Source organism: Dendropsophus ebraccatus, chromosome 5 (genome assembly GCF_027789765.1).
Source record: "Dendropsophus ebraccatus isolate aDenEbr1 chromosome 5, aDenEbr1.pat, whole genome shotgun sequence".
Classification (NCBI taxonomy): Eukaryota; Metazoa; Chordata; class Amphibia; order Anura; family Hylidae; genus Dendropsophus; species Dendropsophus ebraccatus.
Genome location: NC_091458.1, coordinates 113,433,467 through 113,445,857, shown reverse-complemented (window position 1 = coordinate 113,445,857; position 12,391 = coordinate 113,433,467). Strand labels below are relative to the sequence as shown.

At 40.1% G+C, this 12,391-nt stretch overlaps 1 protein-coding gene across 3 annotated transcripts in view; it reads left to right on the top strand.

Annotated features, from left to right (window-relative positions):
* Window positions 1–1,378, top strand: part of CFAP47 (cilia and flagella associated protein 47) — a 313,997-nt gene extending 312,619 nt beyond the window's left edge. For all 3 annotated transcript variants that reach the window (XM_069971016.1, XM_069971013.1, XM_069971015.1), the window contains exon 65: window positions 1,092–1,378. In XM_069971016.1, the coding sequence (XP_069827117.1) occupies window positions 1,092–1,313 (222 nt within the window). In that variant the 3' untranslated portion in view covers window positions 1,314–1,378. The remainder of the gene's footprint in view (window positions 1–1,091) is intronic.
* Window positions 1,379–12,391: the final 11,013 nt, after the last annotated feature.

Genomic DNA, 12,391 nt, shown 5'->3' with positions numbered 1-12,391 from the left:
TCGCTGGTAATATTTTTTTAACTATCACTAATAAAAACCTCCAGCATATTTTCATTCTGCAGTTATAGAAATTATTATAAAATAATACTGCAGCAACTTAATAGGCTGGTGTGTGGTCATTAAAATTATACTGTGTTATTATCTTACTCTTTTATTTTTACAGCTCTCTCTCCATGACCTCTTTACTTCTGTCCCCTGCCCTCCCCTGTTATTATTAAGTGGGATAAGCCATCTGCATTTGGAGTGATGGTGCAGCCGATGTATTGAAGGATTTAGAAACATTTTTTTATTTCATTTATCTTGTTTAACCTCTTTAGATATCACCCATTTAGTAACTCCCTTTATACATGCAATTATGTTTAATATTATTTTTTCAACATACCAATGGAGACCATTTCAGTTCTAGTTTGTACAGGGACTTATGTATGGATGATATGTGTTATAATTCTTTAACCTTTTGAATTCTAAAACAATGGAAAACTGTTCAACATAATGGAATAGAAATGCGTCAACAGGAAGGGTCTGTTATTGGAGTCTGCAGCCATGAAGGATAATGAGCATTGTTTGCAATAAATGGTACGGGCAAATGTTATATGGAATATACAAGTCTAGTTTGAAACAATATTTTTCATTCAATAACAAATTGAGAACTATATGTGTTAATAAGCGTTACATGTATAGAGCACCTGTCATTAAAAATAACTTTTGACATGCAGACAGTTATTGATCGCAGTCTCACTGCTTAGGCCCGCTGTGATCAATAGATATCTCTGGAAGAGAACACAGCAGCAGTGTGACTCCTCAGCCGCTTGTTAATTCCATTCTCTGAGGCTAACTTTTAGTCTATGAGGCTACATTGTTGGATCTCTCTCCGGCTATATCTCCTGATCACAGTGGGTCTCAGCAGAGAGCCCGATGTCGTCAGAATTTTTTTTTTTAATTACAGTGACTCTTAACTCAAGGACACTAACAGCTATGATATATACCCACTATATATTAAGTAAATGTTCAGTATTTTAGTTGTGGGTGGCAAATTTTGTTGTGGAAAATGATTTAACATCCTGTTTTTTTTTTTGTTTTTTTTATAACAGACATCATCTATGCAATGGACTTATGAAATCAATGGACTCCCTCCAAAAGCCAATCTACCTACAAACGTGTCCCCAAAAATTGGTTCCATGGGTGTCAGAAAACCAGTGACATATCAAAAGCATAACTTTCTACGTGAAAACTTAAAACTTACAACAACAGCAGTGTCTTCCCCAGTTAAGGGAGCATCTTTAATGTTTAGGAGCAAAGTCGATTCTTTGTAAACTCATTTTCTTTTTATATTGTGTAAATTATAGTTCAAAACTTATTAAAACGATTACTGTTCCTATTTGTGTTTTCTGTGTCCTATTTTAAATCATTCAGGTAACATTTGGTAAGCAAAATTCTGAATACAGTGGTGGTTGAAAATTTGTGACCCCTTCAGATCCTTTCCAGCAAATAATTTGAAGATGAAATTAGGGTAAGTTGTTTTCAATCAGTGTGGTGACAATCAAGTGTGAGTGGGTGACTAAAGAAGAGGGATCTATCAAAGTCTTATCTTCAGAATACATGTTTGTAAACATATATAATACAAATGTATTGTGTAAATGTACAAAGGAAATTTCTTGGGACTTCAGAGGTAAAGGCTTGAGCGAACATCCCAATGTCATGAGCAAACATCCCAATGTTATGAGCAAACATCCCAATGTTTGGTTTGGATCCTGAAGGCAAAATTTAAAAAATAAATGATCATGATCGTTTTCTGTTCGCAGAACATTTACAAACAAATAACGAACCTACAGTAGACGCTTATGTTTCAGTGCGTACAGATTATCAGGTACAAAGCGTAAAATGCGTAACAGCAGAGCAATTAGCGCAGCAGCATTAGCGCATCTTTTATTCGCCCGTGCATAAATACGCAATGATGTGCGTACATGTATTGCGCAATATGCGCAAGGAATGCTAGGCTGCAGCGTACAGTTAGCTCGGCAAGTCAAGATGTCCCATCAGGCCTCCCCTTTTGGCCTCGGAGAACTCAAATACACTGTGAAGATAATGGACAGGATGGACTATGATGGATGCCTGGTCACTACAGGGTTAAGAAATGAATCCTTATAGTGCTAAATTGCTGGATTCTGTCACCCCTCCCTACACTGACAATTTCATAGCCATTTCGATCATCAAACAAATCGTTTGTGATCAGCGAACATGAACAATTAGCACCATGTTTGTACAAACATATGAACTTTTACAAATATGGTTGGTCATCACTACGTATGTGGGGATCGCAAAGAACTCAAGGTAATCTTTAAGCAACTAAAGGCTTTTTTCAAATTAAGGAGCAGACGCTGCTTGAAATTCCACCTATCCCATTTATTGAATGGGATGTCTCGTGCACCTCCTCTCTCCTCCCAAAGAATTGACCTGCCAATTCTTTGGGCACAGAGCAGAAGCACACAAGAAATTCCATTGAAACAATGGGACAGGCTGAATTTCAAGCGGCGTCTGTGGCACACACAGGCTCCATTTAAAATTCTCCCACTTTCATTCAGTGTGAACAGGCCCTAACTAATGTTAATAAGTCTACTAGACTTCATTCTTGACTGACACTGAACAACAATGAAGTGCATGACAGGATTGCAATGAGAAAGACATTGCTCTCCAAAAAGAACATTGCTGCATGTCTGTAGCTTGGATCACATGAACAGGCCAGAAGACTTTTGGAATAATGTTTTGTGGATGGACAAGAACAAAATAGAGCTTTCTGATTTAAAATAGAAAGCAGAGAAAGAAAAACTTCATTCTAGAATAAAAATCTCATACTGTCTTCAAAACACCTGTTTTGCTGCATCTGGGTTAGGATGGGTCGCCATTATTTATAGGACAATGATTTCTAAATCTCAAAAGACAGGCTACAAAGTAAACACATATAAAACAGAGGCCCTCTCCCTTAAAGGGATTCTATAAGTGTCTCAACATTTAGTGATTCTATATTTATTTCCTCATTATAAACATATGGCCCTCACAAAATTACTTACTTTTATTTGTTGGTAGTATGTTTCATGAAGCCAAAATTGTCATCTATAAAACAAACATTTTTCGGTGTCATATTTGTGGGGGGTAATTCCGTCATCTTGCCAGGGAGTGTACTTTCCCTTACAGTACTTTATGCATTCTAGATATTTAAAGGAGAAACCCCACAAAAATCCAAAAATGACAGGAAGATAGGGGGTTGCAGGAAAATAATAAACAAAGTAAACTTATCCATCCTTGTGCCAAGTAGCACCACTCCTGGGTCCAGCTGACAGCTGCTTGTGTCCTGTACCCAGCTGAGTGATTGCCCGCTCAGCCAATCAGTCACTGACTGGATGAGCAGATAATTGCTTATCTGGCCGTGACGTTGCAGCTGGAAGAGCCGGGTATGTGACATACCCAGTTTCCAACAGAAAGTGATATCTGGTGGCTGTCACTGGGACCCAGGAGCGGTGCTACAGAGGCACGAGGATGGTTGAGTTTACGTTGTTTATTATTTTCCTGCACTCCCTGCCTTCCTCAGTTTTTTTATATTTGGTGGGACATCTTTTTTAAAGGAAAAGCTGTAGTCAGCATTAGATGAAAACCTGTTACCTTATTTTCCGATGTAAAAGACGACTTCTTAACCCGAAAAATCTTTTTAGAAGTCGGCGGTCGTCTTATACGCCGGGTATAGTCTACCCCATATGGTGGTGGTGGGGGGGCTCAAAAAGGGCCCCATCCCCACCGTATGGGGCGACCATTATGAAAAAAAAAAAAACATTTAACTTATCTGGGGCCCGTTACTAGCACTGGGGCCCCTCCTGTACCGTTCCCGTGACGTACACTACGTGCGCCGGAGACAGAGATCGAGAACTTCCAGCACCTCTCTCATTCTCCTGAAGCTCTCCCGGCAGCCGAGTGTCTCCGAGCCTCTCTGATGAGATGCTCGGCTGCCCAGGAGAGGTTCCGCTATCTCCGTCTCCGGTGGGGTTGCAGGGCTGCGATTAGACAGGGGTTTACATTTTCTGGCGTATAAGGCGAACCCCTGAAAATCTTCTTAAAAGTTGGGTCGTCTTATACGCCCAGTCGCCTTATACCCCGTAAAATACGGTATGTATAGCAAGTATTAAAAATGTGTTATGGTCATTGTTCTCAAGCACATATCTTATTAATCAGTTTAAATATATGAGTAGAGTGAAAAACGAGTAGACTGACCATATTTTAACTTTTTTTTAGGGGTGACTATATTTTGTTATTGTAAATGTACTGAATTTCCTATTGTGTCACTAATTGTGTGAACCAACTTAAAATCATGTTCCAGCTACCAACCACTAACCATAATAGCTAATGTAGGGCCAGGGAAAGGATAACAGTTTGAAATATTTCAGTAATTTAAAATGTCCTTGCGGGTCTAGCAGGTGCTGATTGCTGTCCAATCTCGAACACCTCATGGTAGATGGTTGAACACAGCAGGCTTTTCTTTTGTTTTGTGACAAGTATACACATGTCAATAAAAGCTGTTGGCTGCAAATGAAAAAAACTTATGAAAACAACATTTAGGAAACCACCTTATAAAACCTCTGTGCTCACCATTTCCACTGTGCATATATTTCCTAGGATTGTAATCAGAGGGTAATTGTAGATCTAGCAAATCCTACAGCTAGAAAGTTACCCAAGCATGTACACATTCTCAAAGGTCAGATTTTTGCTACCCCATACAGTCTGATTTAGTCTATAGGAACAGTGACTGTAGATTATAGGGGCATTCAACCCTAGGTCTCTCCCTTTCCGCACTACATAGCAAGCCCCCTGCACTACATGCTACCAAGTGCTGACTGCCATGTGGTTTTCAAGCAGAACTAGAAAGTTTTTGGTGCAGGTGCGCAAAAAGACTTTCTGATTCTTCCCGAGAGGAGAGGTAAGTATGATTTTTTTTGTCCTTCTCTTTATTTTTTATTTTTATTTTTTTTTACTAACTACATTGAACTACATTGGAAACAAGATGGTTAAAGAAGAGCCTTTTTTATTCAATAAAGTTTTGTGTGTCTTTTTTAGACTTATATGTGGCTTGGTAGTAAATGATAACTGATAAACCACTTCCATTAATCGTCCAAGGCTTAGCATTAGCTCATGAAATGCCTGGGGGGCTACATGTATTTTGCTTTTTTATATGAATAAAAAAAGTTAGTGCCCCCTTATTTCTCATAAAAGCCAGATAAAAAGTAAGCAGTAGAAGCCTGGCATTGGGGAGAAAAGGTCATTTATTTTGGCAATTGCCAGCCTGTTATTGCCCGAGGCAGAGACCATTTATTTTTAAAGGTCTGGGCCTTCTGCTACATGGCTATTCCCAGTATCCCTGGTGGGTACTGGGGTAATAATAGGTTATTAACTGTTTTAAAGGCTAACACTAAGCCCCAGCTTCCTAATCAGAGTGCCTCTAACCACTAAGCCACTAGTAAAGAAAGATACACACAAGACTGTACTGTAGCTGCACCAAAACCTAGAGCTTCCTGTAGGCAAACCCTGTGGCAGTGATGCTTTATGGTTAACCTCTGTTTTGATTTTGATTGACATTTGATTTCTCCATTCTCTTTGTGTTTCTGTTCTGTCTGTGGTCCAGTCACCTTTTGGACCGGGTTCCTAGTATCCATTTAAGGTCTCTGTGTCTGCCTGTACCTTGCTGGTTAATGAGCTAGTCTCTTGCCTTCTGCTTTATCTCTGCTATCCACTATCTGATTCTGACTTATTGCCTGTATACCTGACTATCCCTGTTTTGACCACTCTCTTACTTCTGATTAGGTACTATTGCTGCCCGCCGTTGATTACCTGGATTGCACACTCAGCTCTGTTGTATTTGTCTGTGTTTTGTGGCAGGTGATACTTGGCAGCAAGCCAAGGTGGCATACAGCAGCTTTAGCTTGCTGTGTAGTGCGGGGGAGAAGTATGTGAAGAACCAGGAAAATTGTGCCTAGATTGGAGTACCTATTACAGTAAGCTGGGGATGCATAAAGCATCTTTAGCTTACTGTATGAGCAGATATGGCTAAAACAAAATTGCTTGAGGCTCATATTCCTGCTGATCAACATTTGATGCAAACTGCGGAACACGCAAAAATATGTGCACCAGGTTTGGCATTCAGCACTGTTTGTGAGCCTGCACAATTTAATACACATGGGGAAAATAAAAAGTGTCCCTGGACCATGCTCCTCCGGTGTCGTCCTACTGGTTGTTTTTAACTGCCTCCAGGCCGCTCAGCCAATCATTGATCGATGTTAGGAGTGAAAGCCTGCTCAGCCAGACACTGGTCACAAAGCTGTCCCATCTCATTCAGTGGCTGAGCGGTCTGTTATTCTTATCCCAGGAGATGGAGGCAGCTGAAATCAGTGGGGGGCATTGGGGGAGCACAGACAGGTAATTATAATAAGTAAACTTAATGAACTGCACTAAAACAGCTATGCGCCTGCAATCGTTTTCCTGTTTTAGCGTGGTTTGTTCAAGATTCGGTTTGGACAAACCCAAACTTTGCCAAACTCAACCTGCCGAACTAAAAAGTTTGCCCATCTTTAGAGACCTTCCTTTCTGTATACATTGATGTAGTCCTATTTATTTTTTACAAACCTTTTAAACCTGCAGCCCGTGCCAAATGGGAGTATCGGTGCCCTAACTTTGCACCACCCCTCCGCCCCTCCTCCCCACCCTCTTCATCATTAGGAATGCCACTGGAACATTTTCTCCATGCTGAACATTGCTTAACGATCCAGCCCATGTGCCAGGCTGACACAGGTGGGGAACAGGAGACAATCTGCCTGGAGCATTCCTAATGATAAGGAGGGTGGGGAGAAGGACGGAGGGGTGATGCAAAGTTAGGGCACAGATACTTCCGTTTGGCACGGGCTGCAAGTTATAAAGTTGTTTTTAAGGACAATAACTGCATCACCTGCCGAACGGACCCCAGGACAGATCTTGGATTAAAAACAGCTATCCAAAGGTACAAGTGGTTTGGGGGGTCAGATTGTGGGTACAGAGTCGCTTTAAATCTCTTCTCTTAGAATAGTCCCTTGACAACAAACTGATCACAGAGCTCCACTGCAATAGCCCACAATAGTCAGTTATAATCTTATAGGAAACAATAGGCCCCACAGGTAATGATGCATTACATAGTTCCTATAAAGATCAATGAGCTGTGCATGAAATACATGTGCTGGATCCCCCAGAGAAATATATTCTGTTTATAGCCTTTCTCTATTTCATGTATAAAATGAGGGTCCTGATTTGGATAGGATGTTTGAAAAGAAAAAAAAATATATATACACATTTTATATATATACAGTGTATATAGCCCACCCTTACCTTTCCTTAAATTTAGTGAAGGATTTAAATTACTTATAATACTCTATACACTTTCACAACAAGTGGTCACAGAGGGTGATATATAGCATAATGATCTCCAGTATGATAAGATCATTTTATCCTTTAACACACATATTTGGATATGTTGCCCTTTGAAAAAAGGTAAGGAAGGACACATTTGAACTTGTTTGTCTGCTAAAGTATGTTTTCTTGAGCAGGTGAAACTATTGACTATCTCTAACGTACCAGGATTTTCATCAGATTTTAGTAATTATTAATTATCTTTTCATGTATTCAGAATTCTTGCAGAGTTTGTGGAAAGATGAATTTCTTCTTCTATGAACATTTTATGTCTTTCTTCTGCTTTTTATAGTTTACATTCATTACAGGGTAAATACTATATTTTGCAGTCTGGCCACCGGACTTCAGTATCAGCGAGATAGCTAACTCCATGTGGTGCATAAGTATATTTTGCAGAAAGAATTTTAATGAGAGGAAAGATTTATGTGTAGACAAGTGTGTCTGATGCTATGCAACTTATCTCTCTTGAGTAACTTTGCCGTTAACTGCATTAAATCTGAGACTGGTGAAATTCTCAAAGGATGTCTATCTATAAGCTTAGTATAAAACTGTATATATCTGCCAAAGTCACAGATCATTAAAGTCAAATCCCAGTGTCTTTGTAAGAATGATGCTACAGTAGTTCTCCAATCAGACAATGAACTGGGATTTATTGCTCAAAGTGTCATGGAAATAGTATCTGTACTGGGGTTTAAAGAGGGAAAATGTGAAATCAAGAGGCTTTATACTATCTGCCAGATATAAGAGGACATTCTAGCACATCTGATAGACGATTTTTTTTATACCCTTTTGTACATACGGTATGTGAGATGTGCTGAAGGGAGCTTTGACAGGAGTGAAGAGGGCAAAGTGTAGCCCATATCTGCCAACTATTATTTAGGAGAAATGGCTATGGCTGATTATTACATAAGGCAACTCTCAAAATAGTTATTTAAGCTCTCTGTATTTTTGTGCTTTTTTCTAATATTAAAACCAGAGTTTGTATTGAGTACACCTGTTGTGACATTGTCGCGGTTGTCGGTGTGTAAGGTACAACCGAGAATCTGCTTATGGCCATAAATTGTGTTTGCAAAAATATATGTTTGCATTCTGAGGTGTGTCTGAACTCTGTCTTAAAGAGTCACTGTCGTATTTTTTTTTTGCAGAAATCAATAGTCCAGGCGATTTTAAGAAACTTTGTAATTGGGTTTATTAGCCAAATCTGCCATTATCTGCATGTAAAAAGCCTTTTCCCAGGTCCCCCCCTCCTTCCTCTTTTTCATCCACTCTGAAAAATCTGAAAATTGTGACTTGTTGCAGGAGTCGTACCCTGTCTGTTCTAGGGAGAGGGGAGGGGGGAGGGGGAAGGAGGGAGTTAGCCGGCAGCAGAAAGCAGATAACAGAGGATTACAGGCACGGAGCTGGGTGACAGCTGTAATCTGAGCTCAGACAGGTCACTGGTGATGGTCAGAACAGATAACGAGTGAGGGATTTGTAGATTAACTCTTTGTTGTCCTGTTTTGGTCTTTTCTTTAGCTCTCTCCATAGGAGAACAATGAAGACAGGGGGGAGAGCTTCAAACTGCTTTTTCATGATAAAAATGCATTTTTCGGATAATAAACCCAATTACAAAGTTTCTTAAAATCGCCTGGACTATTGATTTCTGCAAAAAAAAAAATTCACGACAGTGACACTTTAACCCTTAGACGACCCAGGGCGTATAGTTACGCCATGGAAGTCTGTCCCCAGACGACCTAGGGCGTAACTGTACGCCCTGGGTGTTATTTCCGCTATGAAGCGCGCTCCGGAGCGGAGCGCGCTTCATAGCAGGTGGGGGCCGGCTGCAGTGAGCAGCCAGGACCTCACCGGCAATGACACGCTGCAGCGATCGCGCTGCCGCGTGTCATTAACCCCTTAAACGCCGCGATCGCGGCGCGACCGCGGCGTTTAGGTGTAAGTGACAGGGGGAGTCCCCTGTCACCTACCGATCGGGACCCCCGCAGTGTGACTGCGGGGGTCCCGATCGGTAAAACGGACTGCTGGAGGTCTCTTACCTGCCTCCATGCGGTCCGATCGGCGCTCTGCTACTCTAAGCCTGCACAGGCAGGCTCAATGAGCAGAGCGCCGATAACACTGATCAATGCTATGCCTATGGCATAGCATTCATCAGTGTAGAAATCAAACTAATCTATGTAAAAGTCCCCCAAAGGGACTTCAAATGTGTAAAAAAAAAAAAGTTAAAAACACTATTACACTACCCCAAAGCCCCTCCCCCAATAAAAGTTGAAATCACCCCCCTATCCTATTATATAAATTAAACATATAAAAATAAATAAATAGATAAACATATAATATACCGTAGCGTGCGTAATTGTCCGATCTATTAAAATATAACAAGTGTCATTGCGAACGGTAAACGGCGTACACGAAAAGAGGGGAAAAAGTGCGCAGATTACCGATTTTATGTTACATTATATATATAAAAAAATTAATAAAAAGTGATCAAAACGTCCGATCTTCACAAATATGGTATTAATAAAAACTAGAGATCATGGCGGAAAAAATGACACCCCATACAGCCCCGTAGGTGAAAAAATAAAACCGTTATAAGCGTCACAATAGTCCCATTTTATTTATAATTAATTGCCAAAAAAAAAGGATTTCATAAAAAAATACATATATAACATTAGAGAATCTGTGTAACCTGCATATGGTTGTGTTCGGACTGACCTATAGAATAATAGTGTCATGTCGCTGTTACCATATAGTGCATTACGTAGACACAGGAACCCCCCAAACGTTACCATATTGCATTCTTTTTTGCGATTTCACCAATTTATATCTTCATAAATAATATATTTGGAATTCCATCATACATGTTATGGTAAAATGAATGACGCCATTACAAAGTACAACTATTCCTGTAACAAATAAGCCCTTACATGGCCTGTAGATAAAAAACTGAAAGTGCTAGAGCTCTTAGAAGGGAAGGAGGGAAAAACGGAAACACTAAGATCAAAATTTGCGCGGTCCACTGGGTCATTTTGGGCCTGGTCCTCAAAGGGTTAAGGTTCATTTACACATAAAGATTATATGACAGATTTGAAGCCAAATTTGAAACCAAAAATTTTTTTTCAGACTTTCCTTTATGACCTGATCTTTTTTTTAATAGTCTGTTTATGGCTTTGGCTTCAAATCTTTGGCAGATAATCTGTCAGATAATCTTTCTATGTAAATGGACCCTTACTCCTCCTGTTCTGCTAATTGTTTTCCCTGCCCCACCCATGTCTGCTCTGCTGAGTTCCATTCTAGACCCTTTATGGTTAACCTCTGTTTTGGTTTTGATTGACATTTGGTTTCTCCATTCCCTTTGTGTTTCTGTTCTGTCTGTGGTCCAATCACCTTCTGAACCGGGTTCCTGGTTTCCATTTAAGGTCTCTGCCTGTACCTTGCCGATTATTGAGCTATTTTCTTGTCTGCTTTACCTCTGCTATTCCCTATCTGATTCTGACCTATTGCCTGTATACCTGACTATCCCTGTTTGCCGCCTGCCTTTTACCTTCTGCTTGACTTTTGACCACTCTCTGACTTACGATTAGGTACTTTTGCTGCTCATCGTTGCTGACCCGAATTGCTCACTCAGCTTTATTGTGTTTGTCTGTCTGTGTTGTGTGCCACTAACATCACTGCAGGGACTGTCACCTTACTGTCATTTAGGGCAGATCGTGGCAAGTAGACAGGGACAGTAGGCGGGGCTGAACCTAGGGGTCACTGTCTGTGTCTCCTGTCCTACTTTGTGAGTGACTGTTTATAACAGAGTTACACCTTCATCATCCCACCAAAATGTTCTTACCTTTGTCAGTAATAATATACTGCCTCTTAGGGTCTTGTCAGATTTTTTTTTTTTTTAAATGGTGCCCCCTTACCCCACCATCACCATCACCCTCCTCACTGAAAATCATAAAATAGGTTTGCAGTGTATTAACAGTACAAGTGAAGTAGACCCTATGGGGGATGGTGGGGGGGGTGTTGTAGTTTTCAGTGGTTTTTGAGTAAGTCTTGGCGTAGAATTGTTGCAGTTTTTTTGAACAATCAGTAGATTTGACGCTGTGTTCCATCATTTAGTTACATTGATACCTGTAGCAGATCTCTAAGACTATGTTCAATTAGTAAAAGAAAGGCAAAATACAGCTAAATTATGCATGGAAATGTGTAAACATGTAAAAGAAAAAATGGCATTTTATTTTTGCAAAAAAGGTTGTAAATTATGAGCATGTTCATTATTTGGACGGTTGTAATCAATTACAGCCATTGTTTTATACAGTGTGTGCATTGCCAGACAATATCCGATTGACTTCAGTGGAGTGCATTTTATATTGAAAATACAGTCATAATATTACCTCAAAATTACAGCCATATTTTAGTATTATTTTACTGTGTGTGAAGATTTTAATTTTGCGAAATGTCTTATTTTCAAGTGATGTTTTATTCCCCCCCCCCCTCCCCAGCTCCTCGGGAGTGTGGCAGGATGTGCAGTGGGGCGTGCCACAGGGCGTGGGGGTCATGGACCAGCATTATGCCGATGTAAACAATTACGAGGGGATGGTGGCGGAGGGTGGCGGCAGAGGCCTTACTTTTGAAGGATGCCTTATTTTCAGGGAGATGCCTTATTTTAAGCTATCCTGTAAATCCTTCACTATGCCTAATTTTCGTAAGATGTCTTATTCAGGAAAACACGGTGTGTGTAATATATATATAATATTACTGAATATTCAGTTTTAAAAAACGAATCTTGAGTGCTTTGTTTTTTTTGCCCACGTACTAACCATATAGCCATCTTTATAAATGTCTTAAATACTCATTGATGTTCATGTTTTTTTTTACAAATACATTATAAGCATATGTAACCTCATCTATATGTGCATAACTTGGTGCT